The sequence below is a fragment of the Silene latifolia genome, chromosome 4 (genome assembly GCF_048544455.1).
Source record: "Silene latifolia isolate original U9 population chromosome 4, ASM4854445v1, whole genome shotgun sequence".
In the NCBI taxonomy this organism is placed as follows: Eukaryota; Viridiplantae; Streptophyta; class Magnoliopsida; order Caryophyllales; family Caryophyllaceae; genus Silene; species Silene latifolia.
Window position 1 is genome coordinate 77,913,240 of NC_133529.1, and position 19,068 is coordinate 77,932,307.

General features: G+C 34.6%; 1 protein-coding gene across 1 annotated transcript; it reads right to left on the minus strand.

Annotated features, from left to right (window-relative positions):
• Positions 1-15,409: 15,409 nt before the first annotated feature.
• On the minus strand, positions 15,410-18,477 carry LOC141651675 (protein FAR1-RELATED SEQUENCE 5-like). The gene is made up of 4 exons (XM_074459375.1): positions 18,441-18,477; positions 16,700-17,451; positions 15,599-15,882; positions 15,410-15,476 (listed from the first exon to the last, which is right to left on the minus strand). The coding sequence occupies exons 1-4, from the start codon at positions 18,475-18,477 to the stop codon at positions 15,410-15,412; spliced, it is 1,140 nt and encodes a 379-aa protein (XP_074315476.1).
• Between the last annotated feature and the right edge of the window lie 591 nt (positions 18,478-19,068).

The window sequence follows — 19,068 nt, forward strand, 5'->3', positions numbered from 1 at the left end:
AAAATGATCGTCCGCCTCCTCGTACTCCATAAGTTGCTTGTGAACTTTCCCTAAACTTATTGCGCTATTTGCTTTGCCCACCCCGTACGCTTGCCGCCATTTGTCCTTCAGCTCCTTATTCTCGGGATCGTTGGACCCCTTCTGCGAGCTCACAAGCACCAAAGGGAGAGGGTTGGGTCCAAAAGGTATCAAGAAACAGTCATGCACATCATGCTTACTGATCATAAACTCCTTCTTCCGAGAAGCCCTGAACACATATGACCCATCAGAGAAGGACTCCAAGAACAGGCGAACGTGTGCAAGTGGGAAGCTGCTAATCTTAAGCTCCAAAATGCCACCAAACCCAATTTTCTTAACAGCGGACACCTGATCCTCATTAAGCTTTTCAATGAGAGAGACAAGTCTTTGAGGTCGACACGAAACCGAGATTTCATGCACCCTCTTTACCCTTGGCTTGGCCTCGACCATCTGGGGAAAAGCAAGGACAACACACAAAATTAGACATGCTGTAGTTGCAATTAGAGATATTTGGAACAAAGAAATAGACATACTGTGAATTAAAGTTATACAATAGATAGTCAGAGTTATACAAAATATAAGTAAAGTTATACATTCTGATAATAGAGTTAATCAGAAAATATCAAGAGTTATACATTCGACAAACAAAAGTTATTCAAAATGTAATCGAGTTATACAACAAATGACAATGATTATAAAAAGGTCAAACTTTGAACCTGGGAATCGGCTCCCTTCTCGCACTTGGTGCATCATCCATCTCAGAATCGACAAACAAATAGGGATTGATTAACGACAGTTATACATATACATATAATGTAGTGACAAACAAAAGAAGAGATAATCGGGAGAGTTATACGAGAATACTTGATGATTATACATATAATAACAAAAGTGAGACAATCGAAACTAAAGTTATATAATGTGTAACTCGAGCCATGAATGTATAACTCTATTATTATCATGTATAACTTCAAGTATATACTGTATAACTCTAGGCATATACTGTATAACTCTAGGCATATATTGTATAACTCCAGGAATAAAATGTACAACTCTAGGCAAATATTGTATAACTCCAGTTATACATTATGACAATGACAGTTATTCAACATGTAATCGAGTTATACAACAAATGACTGCAATAGAATGTATAAGTCTAGCAATAGAAAGTATAACTCTGGCCATATAATGTATAACTCTAGCCATAGAATGTATAACTCTGGCCATAAAATGTGTAACTGTAAGCATATACAGTATAATGTATAACTCCAGGAATAACTCCAGGTATAACTCTAGGTATAACTCCAGGCATCTAATGTATAACTCCAAAGTTTAAATTGTATAACTCTAGCTATATATTGTTTAAATCCAGGTATAAAATGTATAACTGTAGGCATATATTGTATAACTCTATGCACGGAAACTAATTAGAAGTATAGTTATACATATAACAATTAGAGTTTGACATTATGAAAAAGGAGTTGGTCACAGAATCAGAAGAGCTATACATCTAGAACCCAGAGTTATACATCTAGAAACCAGAGTTATACATATTGCGTACTAAAGTTATACATCTAGTAACCAGAGTTTTACATTAAGTAACCAGAGTTATACATATTGAGTACTAAAGTTATACATCTAGTAAGCAGAGTTATACATCTAGTAACGTATAAATCAAAATCAAAACTTTTAACCTGGATATCAACTCCCGTGTCAATACTTTCTACAACATCCATCTGTAGATGACAAACAATTGGGATTAGAGTTATACAGATACTTAATTGAAGTTACACATCATTCTATAAGAGTTATACCAACAAGACGAGATTTTTTACCTTCGATTCAAATTTCTTGGAAGATTTCTTGGCATTTTTCTTGGCAAAAACCATTGTTAATTATCAAATGACCTCGAATTTGATCTGCACAACCATAATTAACAATTGAACAAATCAACATCAGCAAACCCATAATTGAAGATTGAAAAATCAAATGAACTCTTTTTATGATAGTTTAACAAAGGCAATAATTAACAAAAAACAAACTACAAATCACTAAATAAGGAATGGAAAAAATACCTTATAAAAAAATGGAGACAGGCGAGTTTGCAGGCGAGTTGGAATTAATTTGTAGTGATGAAAATGGCGTCTGTTGGGATGGAGTTAATTGGTAGTGATGAAAATGGAGTTATCAGCAATGGGAAGAAAGAAAAGGAAGACGAAATGACAGGAAATAGAGGGAAAAATACCCGCAAGTTGTTTTGAATTGTCTAGAAAATGAGGAGGAAATGATGATGGTGATGGACATAACGAGTGTATCATGCATGGGTTAGTGGGTAAGAGGAGAGAGGTAAATCAAAAATATTAGTTGAGTGGGGTTTCTTTATGCGTAATCTTGGCCATTGATTTGCTTGATCCAACCGCCCACATTAGGACTTATGGACTTAATATATCTAATGGCCTTAGTTGATCTCTTCTCTCTCTCTCTCTCTCTCTCTCTCTCTCTCTATATATATATATATATATATATATATATATATATATATATATATATATATATATATATATAAGGGACTGATCAACCTGTATCAAATACATTTGATTAGTTATTAATTTGGGTTCCATCCTACAGGTGTGACCTCAAAGGATCAACTGATCACCACCGTCAAACAACAGTAACGTCAAACACTAGTCAGCCAATCGTTACCGATAAATGTTGATCAGTTGACTATATAATGTATCATCCCTTATGTATTCTTATTATGAGATTTAAAAATGTGATCGCACTATTGTCGATGACACATACTCCAACACAAGTTATATCGGTGGGCATGTTGTGCTCAAATCGCTGCATCTTTGCTCTTAGCAGACATCAATAAAATAAGGACTGAGTTGCTAGACGCTGTGGAAATCTTCATCAAATCCAAGAAAACTCTTTGGCCTGACATATATGAAAGGAGAGAAGCCCTTAGAATGGGCAAATGAAAGGCACCAGAAGACGTTCTGACAAATGACGAAGAACCGGTTCAGGAGAAACCGAAAAAAAATCAACACTGAACTGACTGTCCTTCGTTTTAAAATAAAAAACAAGTAATGTTAACTTAGGTCTACTATAAAACAATGTTACTGTAACAGTGTCATAGTGTGTGAAAAAGTGGAGTTGCATTTTCGAATATTCCTATTATTATGTAATGTTCAACGATGATGTTAATCGGTGACTAATTAGAAGTGAAATTTCTTAATTACGTAACATCTTACCTTGTCAAATTCAGTATTGTTTTAAAACACTGCTATTGGACAATAATTTAAACGACAAATCGTTAATAAGTAACTGTAACACTGTGACAAATCATTAATAAGTAACTGCTTTTAATCAAGGGAAACATGCAACGTGGGTTACATCAATTTTTAAACTTAATTTTAACTTCTCAAATAAGTTTTTAACTTTCTGAATTCCAAAAAATAAAGTAACAGTTTTTTTATAGCAGTTAATTAATTCTGAAAACTATTTTTAACCATTTGAATTCAAAACTATAATTGCTATTGGACGTTATTTGAAACCACAAATCATTAATGATGTTACTGTAACAATGTGACGATTAAAGAATGTGACGCTTCGAATTCTCCACTCTCCGCAGAAGTTATTACTGCTCTTACTCATGGGGGACATGTAATCATGGGGAACATGCATCATGAGTTACATCAATTTACACTTATTTTTAACTTTCTCAATTCCAAATTAAATTAAAAGTTTATTATATAGCAGTTAATTAAAAAATGTAACTACTTCCTAATCTCACTTGTCTATAAATACACTCATTTCCATTCAACATATGCACTTCTCTTTTTTTTTTTTTTTTGTTAAAAAAACCAAGATAAAACACAACAACTTTCCCTTAATTACAAAGGTTTTTTGTTTTAAATTTTTTGTTGTTTTGCAATATTAAATCCACTAAAAAAATTATCGAATCTTTAATATTAAAAATGTTGATGTATTTCGATTTTAATATCTTAATACCTTGCTTTCTATTTTCATCGTACCTGCGTTACTCGAATGTTATTACTAAGAGTAACACCGTTACAGTTTATGTTTTTTTTATTAATATATTTTGTTTTCGGTGGTACAGAGACAAAAGGTCAAAACAATCGAAGATATTAAGAAGACACTTTTAGACACCAAGTGTGAGCTTAAATAAACAAGGCATAGGGATTCCTTGTTTGAAGAGGTTATGGCGAATCATTCCAAGGTTCAAGAATTAGAAAAACGTGCACAATCGCTTGAAGAAGATTTGCAAAATGCTAGAGCGCATGTCAAGTTTCTGATTGGAGAAAAAAATGTATTGCGAGACAACTAGAAGAAAATAAGAAGAACAAATATACTGAAGCTGATCTAGACAGGCAATTTCTCCTTGGTGTAACAGCTTTAAGAAAATCATATGCGAAAATCCACCCGTTGAATAAGGTAAATTGGCCTATAGTTGTGAAAGCAATTGAAGAGATGGAAGGTTACAGGAAGCGTCTTAAGGTGGAGTTGCTTGAGGGTGAAAGTAGCGTCCATGCTTACGGGAATAAACGTTCTAGGAGGGGCTGAAAAAATTGATATATTTTTAACTGTTCAACAGCATCCTGTTATTGTAACAACATGCTGTTATAGTTTATTTTAAAGTTAACTACTGTTAGTTTTGCGGAGTATTTAGTTTTTTTAGTAGTTGTTGACTTGACATTTTGTCTAAGAAGATATTTTTCATGAATGAACGTAACCTAATTTAATAATTGTGCAATTTATTCTGTTTAAATATTATACTATAGTAACACTCTTTCTATAACAATGTGACACTAAATACAAACCAATCGTTTGGTAACATGGAATCATGAATGATGCTTTGAAAACGGGTCGGAAAAGGTCATTCATAATCAAATATATAGTAACACTGTAACTCAAAAACATGCATGGGGATTAAAAGATGGAAAGATGCTTCTAAAACGGGCGGAAAAGGGTTTAGGGTTGGATTAGGCGTCACCGCTTCGCGGAGCCTCCTAATCCAACCCTAAACCCTTTTCCTTAGTCAAAGGTCGTTCGTAGTGGAAAAACCCAAGAGTAAAACCTAGGGAGGGACGGGTGATACCCTGTCGTGGATGGGATTGAAAGAGAGGAAATTGTTGGAATATGTGTCCTCCGACAATAATGCGATCACAACTGTTGATCATGATGATCACATGTTTAAGTCTCATTATAAAGAATACAATTGGGAAGTAATATTTCTTGTCACAATGGTCCACACATATCGGTAATGATTGGCTGACTAGAGTTTGACATTACTGTCGTGCGACGGTGGTGATCAGTTGATCCCCTAGGTCATACCTAAAGGGCAACACTTCTAATTGATCATTTAATTGATCGTATAACGTTACGAGTCAATTAAAATATTTAAAATTGACGGACGATTTTGGAAGTAATATTTACGTGTCTCATTGAAATTTGATTAAATGAGATACGGTCTAAGTAATCGAATTGTTTCATTACTCAGATGAAATTATTGTTTAAGGAAACAATTGAAATTGAATGAATTATTATAATACAATTTGTTGTGATTTATAATTGGTAAAATATTTTGGTACAAGTAATTATGAATTACTAAGTCGATTTTTGTATATGACGTATTTTTATTAATACGTTGATTTTTAATATGTTAAAAATACATAACAATTTTATGTGACATGTGACATATTGACAAATTGACAAAAATAAAATGGACTCCATTTTATCCATATGTACCGAAATTAAGGGAGGATTAGGAAATACATTAGGTTAATTATGTTAGTGGTAAGCACAATGATTACCTACTAAACTAGCCATGCAAACTAGTTGTCATTGTGAAGACAAACTCAAGCATGCATTGGCTCCCCTCCCTTCCTCTTACCCGGTTTTGGACAAGGAAAAACAAAGGGTTTTTGCCTTATTTTTATCATATACAATACATAATATTTTAGGGTATTGTATCATTGATTCATTCATCATAATAATATTTTAGAGAGATAAAATATTTTCCTCTTCCTCCTCTTTCTCCTAACCGGTTTTAGGAGATAAAAACCAAATATTTTTGGGTCAATTTTTCACTAAATTAATATTGTTCTAGTATACATAATATTAATTTTATTAAGAGTGTGCCTTGGGTATTATACTTTGGGAGAGATCCTATACTTGGATCTTAGTTCTTGCATTGAGGAAAGCACAAGAACAAGAGAGAAGGAGATCTCTCTTGTGCCCAAATAAACCAATATTCCAATGTAAGATAAAGATTTCTTCTTTATATTGATTATAGTTTGCATGCATAAGATCACCATTTAATTTTATGACAAATTAACATAATACATATATGAATATGTTGAGTATATAGATCTACTTTTCCTTCAATCGGTATCAAGAGCCTTGGTTGTTTGCATGCAAATCGGTTAAAAGTTTTTCCGAGTTATACGAATAACATATAAAACTTGTTTAATTTGTGTTATTATGATATATCACGAAAATCATTATGCATGTTAAAGTTTATGGTCCTAAAATGTTTTTAGGATATTTTGGTTATTTTATGGATTATTATTGTTCATATTATATAATAATGGCATTAAAATATGATTTTATGAATAAAATGTCATTTTCGGACTAAAATTAGCTAAACTTCGAATTTTCCAGTGATTTTTGGATATGTTGTCACATATATTATTTTGAGATGACCTGTAAATTTTCATAATTTTTGGACTTGTTATGCTCGAAAAATGGATTTTTCATTATTAAAATCGGATTTAGATGAAAAATAGGTTAAAATGAGATAAATTTCGAATCTGGTCATAGAAATTTAGTATGTTGTCACATGAAATTTTACAAGATGTGTGTAAAATAAAAGGCTATATTGAAGTATTTTTGCATGATTTATGATTTTTTGAAGAAAAATAGCATAAATAGTGACTTAATTAGTGAAATATTAATAAAACATACTCCATGACTAAGGAAAAACGTCACATGTTGCATTTTATTATCTTTTTCAGATCTAAAATTGAAAAGTTGATGAATATATTTTTCTCATGTTTTTATGATTATTTTGTTAAAACCGATAAACCGCAACATTGTTTTTCCGGATAAATTTCGAAATTTTTAACCTAAGTTTTTGGACATTATGAGTGTCATGGTATTTTTCCAGAATGGTCATGAGTTTAAATTTCAAATTTTGAATTTATTTGAAATTTTGTGATTTATTTGAAGTTTATAGTTTTTTATTGTAATTTTAGGTCCATTAATGAACAAATTTTAGAAATATGAGTTAATTATGGTCAAATAATTAGTGAAGAATAAATTTTGAGTCCTAAGAGGTTAGGGTAATTAACTTATGCATAAATATGAATTTATGTAATTTTTGTGATTATAAAATGTTGAATCACGCAAATCCGTAAAAACCGAGTAATATACGATATTGGCTACTTAAAGGCGATTTAGCATAAAATTGGGCATGTTCATACATATTATAATGCTGCATTTTCTTTATGATTGTCATTAATTTTATTTTATGTAATTTTGAATTATGTAATTTTACTTAGTATGGCCTTAGTTTTTAATTGGTATTACCCGAAATGTATGGGAATATCGATTCGGTTGTAATTTATTGTGATCTCGTATCACCGTTTTGTAATTTAATAGATTTATTTTATTTTAGTTACAAATGTATAATAGGAAATTATGTAATTTGTTATGTAATTTTATTTATTTCGGAGTTCCCAAAGACGGATTTCTTCAAGATGGCGATACATAAAGACGGTGTTACCTTGAGATGCGTGCCACAACCGAAGTTCAAGGGACCAATGGAGTTGGTTTCCGAATATGTAATAGTTAAATAGTTTTTCTATTTTAGGAAGGCCATACTAGGATTTATTTTTATGCTTTGCATTTTATTTATATGTCACATGCATCGCTAAATCGCCATAACTAAAACATGCATTATCATTTAATCGAGTTTATCGACCGTGTCAATTAGAATTATCGTAGTTCACCGCTTTAGTTCACTTAAAACGTGATAGATAATAAATTGACAAGACCTCTCGCTAAAACAATCAATTGAGACATAGCCTTACCAAAGAGTAGAAACCATGAAAACCTATTTCGTGAGGGAGTGCACTCGACCACACCGGGGTACAAACCTTGTTACGTAGGGGAAGTGGGTGATAAATGTCTATCCACCGAATTCATGTTGATGAGGGTTTTATCGGCCACACCGTGCCCAAATTAATGTGGGTTTGGATCATGGACACATTTATTCGAAATTTGGATTGAACTCAACAAAAGTTTTTCGATAAGGGTTTTATCGGCCACACCGTGCCCTTGTTGAATGTGTTTTGGGCTAAAGATAAATGTTAATGTAATATTATCGACTTAGAGTTCTAAAAGTAGAATCGATTAAAGTGTTAATCCACCGAGTTATATTGATAAGGGTTTTATCGGCCACACCGTGCCCAAGTTAATATGAATTTGGGTCTTGGAATCATTTATCTAGTTGGGTAGAGGTCACTAGAAAAATGCATATAACTTGTTTAAATTATAAATTTTTACGAGTATTATTATTAAAACGACATTTGTTTTACTCCTTCTATTTTGTTTTGTAGACCACTTCTTTTTCTCATAACAAATGGCTACACCAACCCCTAACGCCACGCCTCTCGCTAATTCATCATGGCTCCGATCCTTCATGGATCGATGTAAACTTAAAACTAATGGGTCAAATTTCTCCGATTGGGATGCCCAACTCAAATTAGCCGCCCAAGGTGACGACAAGTTTCGTTACCTTACCGAGGCCTCTCCACCCGAACCTACTACTAGGTCGACCGCCGCCACTAGGGAAGCATATGAGGCTTACCATAAGGAGTCCGCCGCAATGAAAAACGTGTTGATCTTTGCAATGGAGGCGGATCTCCAAAGGAGAGCCTTTAAGATGGGCACCGCTAATGAGATTTACTCCAAGCTTGTGACAATGTTTTCACAAACTCCGCGGATCGTCCAATATGAGGCGGCCGCGGCATTCTTTGATCTCGACTTCAAAGAGGGCCAAAAGGTTAGCCCTTATGTGCTCAAACTTATGGAGCTTGTCGAGACCTTAAAGATTCAAAAGGTTGAAATCCCCAAAGAACTCATTGTAGATAGGATTCTACACTCCTTATCCAAAGTCAAAGAGTATGTTCAATTCCGGGTGAATTTTAACATACAAGACAAGGATGTGTCTCTTGAAGAATTGCACAAGTTACTTGTGCAAGCCAAAAGGAACATGGGGTTAAATGTGAACCCACTAAAGGATGTGCTTAATATAAGCACTAAGAGCAAGGGGAAGTTTAAGAAGAATGGGAGGAAGGGTAAGAAGCAAGCTCCCACTTTCACCAAAGCTAAGACTTACGAAGCTAGCACTTCAAAAATCAAGAAGGGTCCTCTTGATAAATGCCATTATTGTAATGGTGTTGGACATTGGAAAAGAAATTGTTCCAAATACCTTGATGATATTAAGGCTGGAAAGATCACTCTAGTAGGTATATGACTATCCTTTCTTTTATGTTTCTAATTCAACTATGGTATTGTGATACAAAGTTGTGATAATGTATCTCCCTTTTTTATTGAAAATAGGGCCTCCACCAAGCAAAGACAAGGGAAAAGAAAAGCAAGCATGAGAAACCATCAAGAAGCTAGGAATAGCTTTCATGGAGCTTCGCTTTTTATTGTCTTATTTTAATTATGTTTTGGATTTTAGAACCTTTAAGTTTCCGTGTTCGACATGGAAAGGTATTTTGGATAATTGGTTTTATTTTGGATAATGGTGGCTTGGTTTGCAACCCAAGTCACCCGTTTTATCATTTTATCCTTGTTCTAAAATTCGTATTCAAATGCTTGCTCTTAGAAACATATGATTATTCACTTAAAGTGATCTAATAGACAATTATAATGATGGGATTCATTATACGTCCACATGCTTAAGGCTTGTGTATGATCATTTATAAAGTGATATTGAGTCGATGAACTCTCTTAAAGGAATGTCAATCACCAAGTACACTTCAAAATCTAAAACTATTAGTCAACCTATGAGATAGTTCTCCTTATACTTCAAAATCATTATTTGTGTCTCATATGCTATCTTTGAATCTCTAGTGTATTTATTCTAAAGATAGAGTGGGAGAAAAATGAGGACACAACACACACCAAGATAAGTTTGTGAACTTGTGTAAATGAGATCTACGCAATGAAGAATAATGAAGGTATATCCATTTATATAATATACCCAATAGATGAGATCTATGGTCTCAAATAGTTCTACATGACTAAAGAGACCAAGTGAAGTAATCGAAAGAACATATTCTTAAGATAACTACGTGAGGACACCAAAAGAAAGTTTTTGGAAGAAAAATGACTAATGTAAAGTCTTAACATGAGTTTTGACTAAGTTTAGACTAGTTTATGATAAATTTTGACCAATAGTTTCGACCTTGAGATTTACTTAAGAGCCTAAATGAATCAAAGTAACACCCTAGTAATAAACAATATTTATGACTAGAGGTTGCAAGGATTAATATACCGATATCCTCAATTGCTAAGTTAAGTTTTAAACCACGCAAAAGTCATTACTTAGCCACATTATGAAAATGAATTGGTTAAACCTCCTTCCGAAAAGGGTATTTCGAAGGACGTGTTCTAGATATTATTTATATTTAAATAATGACATTGCCACACATCATTATGACATGAATGTGTTAGAGATTAAAAATCTCTTTCCATAAGGTTAAAAATGAGACCACTTCAAAATAGGTATTTTGAAAGGATATGATGGGAACATATATGGTCTTATCTCAAACAAAAGCAATATAATGTCTCAATTGAGTAGTCAATTGCGAATTAAGTGGGAGTTAGAAATTATCATGTGAAGACATGGAATTGAGTGGGAGTTATCATCTTATATAAGTTTATAAGATGTTACTCATTAGGAATGATGAGCTAATACTATTCTTTCACAAAGAAGTATTTGAGTTTTCAATTCTGGATAAAAATGGACCATGATGAATCCAACTACATCATAAGATATTGGATAAGTATTGTAAGATACACATCGAATCAACGAGATACGTAGGTTATTCATTTAAATGAAAATGGAATTGCCATTAGCAGTCATGGTCGTTCCTTGAACCTAAATATAGTTGATGACATGATTAAAAGTTATTAATGTTTCCGCCATTAGAATAACCATGCACATGTCCAATTATGAATCATATGCATAAGAGCATGATGAATCATTGGTAAGCCATAGTAGAAACGTCATGAATTCTCGAGAAGAATTCGATGAGCGATTTCGGTGTTTGACAGAATACTCTGTTATGTGTCAAGAGGTTGCACATATTTTAGAAAATCCTATACTTTTCAATCCAAAAGGAGAAATAGGAAGTTTGGAAAGATACTTAGTTGAATAAGAAGTTGCTCAAAACTAATCTTTCCTAATATGCTAGGACTTGTGAGAAGTGCTAGGCTAATCATCTTGACAAATTGTTGCAAGACTCTACAAAACATATACCTAGTGCATTGTGTGTGGATGGAGTACTTGATCAGTACAAGTTATATCATTCACCACAAATTCGTTCGTTATGTGATAATCGATTAGGAAGTTCTTTCAAGATAAAGAACCGAAACCAAGGTCGGGAACCTTGATGTGTACTTGGTAAGGTTCATGCTATGAGTGATAACATGAATGTAAAGGATAATACGATTAAGAAGTTTGAACACATGGACACGTAACATGTTAAACTTCTATTGCAATCAACAAGTGTTTGCACACTTACGATATGCATCACAAGGTTGTAATATGGTATTGACTACCCGAGTGTGATGTCGACATTTGTCGTTTGAGTTATTATTAACTCACCTTATACTTTGTTACATCCAACGGGTTGTAGAGACAATTGAACCCCGTTTAAGTGAACACGGATTAGCATTATATTTGCCCATAGTTACTTACATGAGGTGACGTCTCGAAGTGACTAGAGTGTGATGCGATTGATGGCAAGTTCAAGTGCCATAAAGTCATATAAGAATGACTAGTCGATCACATAGGCGGACTGTTAGGAACATTTTGTCGGGCCTTATGACCGCTTATAGAGTTCTGGCAAATTTAGATAGCCTGGTCGTGGCGAGAGCTGCTATAGTATTCAAATGAGTCGATTCTTTTGACTAAAGACTATTCGCCTAAGATGGCACAGTTTCAGATTAACTTTGACTTGTGTTACTACGACCTTCGTAAATGGGGTCAAATGGGCATATTTTGGGTTATGATGGCTGTGGCTAGTTGCAGGGAATGAGTGCGATAGGAATTGTCCACCCCTAGTCAGGGTTATAACAATATCTCAGGGCCACTCGAGGAGTAATGAACTGGAAATGCGTGGCCACGCTCGGAATATATCCATGGTGGATAAATCCGGTCAATCAGTTATTCTCCAGATCGAGGAAACCACTCTCGATATGATCACTTGCAAGTACGACCTGAAAGACACCTTGCATTGAGTGGGAGATAGTAATAGGACAAGAGAATTGGTGACGCACACTTGTCGAGGACAAGTGGGAGATTGTTGGAATATGTGTCCTCCGACAATAATGCGATCACAATGTTGATCATGATGATCACATGTTTAAGTCTCATTTTAAAGAATACAATTGGGAAGTAATATTTCATCAATGGTCCACACATATCGGTAATGATTGGTGACTAGAGTTTGACATTCCGTCGTGCGACGGTGGTGATCGAGTTGATCCCCAGGTCATACCTAAAGGGCAACACTCTTAATTGATCATTTAATTGATCGTATAACGTTACGAGTCAATTAAAATATTTAAAATTGACGGACGATTTTGGAAGTAATATTTACGTGTCTCATTGAAATTTGATTAAATGAGATACGGTCTAAGTAATCGAATTGTTTCATTACTCAGATGAAATTATTGTTTAAGGAAACAATTGAAATTGAATGAATTATTATAAATACAATTTGTTGTGATTTATAATTGGTAAAATATTTTGGTACAAGTAATTATGAATTACTAAGTCGATTTTTATTAATACGTTGATTTTTAATATGACGTATTTTTATTAATACGTTGATTTTTAATATGTTAAAAATACATAACAATTTTATGTGACATGTGACATGTGACATATTGACAAAAATAAAATGGACTCCATTTTATCCATATGTACCGAAATTAAGGGAGGATTAGGAAATACATTAGTTTAATTATGTTAGTGGTAAGCACAATGATTACCTACTAAACTAGCCATGCAAACTAGTTGTCATTGTGAAGACAAACTCAAGCATGCATTGGCTCCCCTCCCTTCCTCTTACCCGGTTTTGGACAAGGAAAAACAAAGGGTTTTTGCCTTATTTTTATCATATACAATACATAATATTTTAGGGTATTGTATCATTGATTCATTCATCATAATAATATTTTAGAGAGATAAAATATTTTCCTCTTCCTCCTCTTTCTCCTAACCGGTTTTAGGAGATAAAAACCAAATATTTTTGGGTCAATTTTTCACTAAATTAATACTGTTCTAGTATACATAATATTAATTTTATTAAGAGTGTGCCTTGGGTATTATACTTTGGGAGAGATTCTATACTTGGATCTTAGTTCTTCCATTGAGGAAAGCACAAGAACAAGAGAGAAGGAGATCTCTCTTGTGCCCAAATAAACCAATATTCCAATGTAAGATAAAGATTTCTTCTTTATATTGATTATAGTTTGCATGCATAAGATCACCATTTAATTTTATGACAAATTAACATAATACATATATGAATATATTGAGTATATAGATCTACTTTTCCTTCAGAAATACGCTTCTAAAACGGGACGGAAAAAGGGTTTAGGGTTGGATTAAGAGTTAGCGCTTCGCGGAGCCGCCAAATCCAACCCTAAACCCTTTTCTCTAGTCAAAGGTCATTCATAATCAAACTTATAGTAACATTGTCACTCTAAAACATTAAAAGAGGGGAAAGACGCTTCTAAAATGGGACGGAAAAGGGTTTAGGGTTGGATTAGGCATCACCGCTTCGCGGATACGCCTAATCTAACCCTAAACCCTTTTCCTTAGTCAAAGGTCATTCGTAGTGTAAAAACCCAAGACTAAAATCTATGGAGGGACGGGTGATACCATGTCGTGGATGGGATTAAAAAAGGGGAAAGACGCTTCTAAAACGGGACGGAAAAGGTCGTTCGTAGTGCAAAAACCCAAGACTAAAACCTAGGGAGGGACGGGTGATACCCTGTCATGGATGGGATTAAAAGAGGGGAAAGACGCTTCTAAAACGGGCGGAAAAGGTTTTAGGGTTGGAATTAGGTGTCACCGCTTCGCGGAGCCGCCTAATCTAACGCTAGACCCTTTTCCTTAGTCAAAGGTCGTTCGTAGTGCAAAAGCCCAAGACTAAAACCTAGAGAGGGACGGTGATACCCTGTCGTGAATGGGATTAAAAGATGGAAAGATGCTTCTAAAACGGGATGGAAAAGGTCGTTCGTAGTGGAAAAACCCAAGACTAAAACCTAGGGAGGGACAGGTGATACCCTGTCGTGGATGGCATTAAAAGAGGGGAAAGACGCTTCTAAAACGGGACGGAAAAGGTCATTCATAATCAAACATATAGTAACACTATGACTCTAAAACATGAATGGAATTAAAAGAGGGGAAGACACTTCTAAAACGGGACGGAAAAGGGTTTCGGGTTGGATTAGGCGTCACCGCGAAAAGGTATTAATACTAGACAAAAATGTGAAGTTAGATGGATAAAACCATCGTACTGTAATTGAAATATTAAGTTTCCATGTCAATTCTTGAATGAAAAATCATTGTTTCATCATCAGAAATTGAATACTTTTTGCTGTGGTATGTTAGTGTCACAGCAACACAGTATCCTACTACTTGTAATGACATATAACTGTAACAGCATGGCAGTATCATACTACAAATTTTTTTAGATGCTTTTGCAGCTACTTCTTTAATTATGCGAAGAGGGCATGTTCTCTTGTCGTGGTCAACTTTTTCCTTGCAGTATGCACATAGTCTCTTTGGCTTTGCTGCCTTTTCAATGACTTGTGTTTTTGCTGACATTAATCTTTTTCCGCTGCCCTTGTTGTGTGCTTTAACCGGAGGCCGAATAGTGACTTCAGACGACGAGCTGCAGCCCAAGAGCATCTCTATTTCTTGATCTTTTGTAAGTGGTGTAACAGATAACTTCTCGCGAAAATCAACTAGGAGGGATGCTAGTTCGTCCATGTGAGCCGAAGGTAAAGTTTTGAGAACTCCAACTGTTGCACTGAACTCGGCCCATAGCTTTCACACAAGGCTGTTATTAGACTGAGCCATATTTGAATCCTCGATGACATTCCCATTAGGATCAAGCCTGATAATGGAATAGCAAGTTACTGTTTTATATGGTAACAATATTACTTTAATAAATTATTGGAGTGAGGGCTCAAAGTGAAATAGTAAGCCAGAGTTCGTAATAAAGTTTTCGAATCTAACCTGTTAGTTACGTGAAAGTTCTTGGCCCAACGATCTAAAATGTACTTGCTTGGTATTTGCTGAATTCCTTTGCCCTTGTACACCCACACAATATGTCTGCAAAGTAACCCTATTTTTTCGAAGAGTTTGCAAGCACATTCTGCATTCGTGGTTGAAAGATTGAATGTCACCTTGAAAGTTTTGTTTGATTCAGGATCTTCTACAAAAATTATCCGCAGATTGTCTTCCTTGTCAAAGTCAGTGATACCACATGATATAGCAGCTTTTACTTCCTCTTGGAACATCTTAAACACAGCATGTGTGTATACAATAGCACCATGTTTTTTTAAATGTATGTTTGTGTCTAGGTTAGGTAATGAGTGGTCGCTGTCATAATCATCGCACCTTTGTGTGTAGCGCTACTGGTCTATAGCAGTTTGGAACCTAGTAATAATGTGACAAGGGCACAACAACATATGAATTATTTAACAATGATACAGTAATGGTTTACTATAACTTAATCTATGTACAGAGATTGTGACCCAAGTAAACAGAGATGTTTGTTTACCTCATCCAAAATTCGACCAGTGTACCAAGGTGATTCTCATACCGCTTGAAAAAAGAATTTGCACTCTCGGATCGTTGTGTTGTTCTTAATATGCAGCCCATGGGAAGGTCACGATGGTAGGCAGGAATCCAATGCTTTCGGTCGGTGAACATTGTAGATAACCAGTCGCTATCTTCCAGTTGAAAATCTGAAATAAGTTGCTACCACTTTTCTTCAAACTCAAACGGTTCCAAATCAAAGTCCCAGACGACAGCGTTGAACTGATTAAGGAAGTCGGTGTCTTTGCAAATCTTGAACCCACTTTGTCTGTGATCTTTTGCGTTATATGCCACATGCAATAACGATGCTGAGCTTGCTTGAAGACAGAGGGGAAGGCCTTTTTTTATACCAGGGCATTAATCCGTGATAAGGAATTGGGGCTCCTTTTGACCCATAGCAGTTAAGAAATGCTGAAAGGCCCATTTGAAGGACAGTTCACCATCGTGTGACAGTAAACAAGCAGCGAAAAAAACCGACTTTCAGTGGTGATTGACACCTGTGAATGGTGTAAAAACCATATCATACTTGTTTGTGCCATAGGTGGGGTCAAAGCTGACAGCATCCCCGAAGAATGAGTAATTTCTAATTGATGTGGAATCAGTCCAAATAACCTTCGTGAGACAGTTAGATGCGTCAACATCATAGGCAAAGTAAAATTGGGGTTGGGTGGTTTTGAGCTTTTCAAGACGATCAAGGAAAAGGTCAGCGTCTCTTTCCCCTATATAACACTTGATATCTCTTTGAAAGTTTTTAAAGTCCACCAATGTAGCACCTATATTTTCATACCCATGTACAAGCTCCTTAACTTGTCTGAAAGTCTTCGCAGCCCCGATGCTAAACTTGGAATTGTCCAATATAAGTTGTTTGTGAAACATGTCAAGGCATCTCGAAATATTTTTGAGATCTCGATTAGAAACAGAGGTGAGATGATGGTTATGAAACTCAGAAAAGTCGTCAATCATAGTAGGTCCCTCAAGCCCATTAAGAAGAGCAAATCTAACGTAAGTTGTGCAGCCAATTCTTGTGATTTTAACATGCCTTTCAACTGTTTCAACTGTGGAAGAGCTGTCACCATTATTATGCTCATCGACAGGAATGGAACGCAGTTTCTGTTTATTTCCCCTAAACCCTTGACGATTGCAGACTATAAATTTTTGGTGTGTTATGCCACCTCGAAGGTTTTTGGCAATGTACTTCCTGGGAGTAAAACCACATGCGCGTGCGTAAACCCCGTAGAATTTAATTCCTGCCTCAAGTGAGCTGAAAACTGTACCAATTGTAGGTCTGAACTTGCTCTCAACTACACGAATCCACCTCTAGCTTCCATTAGGTGTATGAGACAAAACAAGCTGATTATTTGGTTGGACATTGGGATGTGTTTGTGCGATTGGCATAGAAAGGATTGGATTAACAATACTGGACTCTGTAATATGAAAGGAAAAAGAGAAGTATTATGTATATTAATAGACGAGCGGGACTGCAAAAGGATGTCGTGTTACAGTAACACTATTACTATCACAATATATGTACATAAGGATTGAAAACATAACAGAAATATGCACTCGATTAACCTTACTAGACTGTGCAATGTTAAACGGGGAATAACACTATTATTCGGCGAAAACTTCATCAAAATAAGGTACTTACACAATTATATAGTAACACGTTTTCACAATTATATCAAGTTCAGTGTTGACAACAAGTTGTAATGTTATAGTAATGATATTACAGTAACATGTGTCAAATATTTTAAGAACGATGATTTAATCCCCAGAGTTACTCCAATTTTCATGAAAGCAAATCCAGGTTTAAATGTGACTATGTCAGAACTCAATTTTTTTGACAACCACTTTAAACACATATAATCTAAATCCTTCTAAATTGATTCACCTAAGATTCAATTGATGTCGACGAATTAATGTAAAATAGGAGACAAATTACAATACAGAAGCTCGCATGAGAAATTGAAAACAATAATTGCAATTAATTTGTATACCTACATCAATTCAATCAAAACATTGCATACGAACAACACAAAAACCTAAATCTAGTGCGAATGAGCATAACATCGTAAGCTCGAGATAAAATAACAGAATTGCACACTATGTCGATGGATTCTTAATGATAACTGGAACTTAATATATCAGGAAATTAAAAGCATCGACAGAAATTGCAAAGCGACATCAATTTAACAACAATGAAAACATGAAATTGAAGAACGGGAAACCTAAAAAAGCAAAGGATTCATGAAATTACCTGCACGCATGGTGTTCTCTGTAGAATCGGAATCCATACTAGCAACAAAAAGCCAAAAACAAGGAAAAAGCAATTGTATGAACGGATTGAATTCGAAAACCGCGGTCAATCAAAATTAGGTTGATTGAATTGAGCGATATGATAGAAAGTTGATTGAATTGTTGAATAAGAATTGTTGAATAGGAATTGATTCTTGAATTTGCTGGATTTTTGTTTACGTGAGAGTGAAGAAAGGAAACAGCGAATTTCGTAGAGAGAGGAACAGAGTGAACGAAGAGAGAGAGAGAAATTGAACGCGTGATTATGCCTATAATTCCTTAATACTGCAGGTTATATACTTGACTCTACATTTAGGTCCTGTTCTTTTGGACATAATTTCAGTTCTAATAAGTTGATTGATTGATTGACTCCATTCATTTAGTTCGATTGATTCACTCCATTGATTTGATTGATTTGATTCGATTCGAATCGATTGATTCACTCCGATTGATTGATTGATTAAGTTGGATCGATTGATTGATTGATTCAGTTCATATTAGTTTATTTCAACATTACTATTATTATTCTTATTGATATCATTATTATTATTTTTATATTAATGTATTTACTATAATTATTATTATATTAT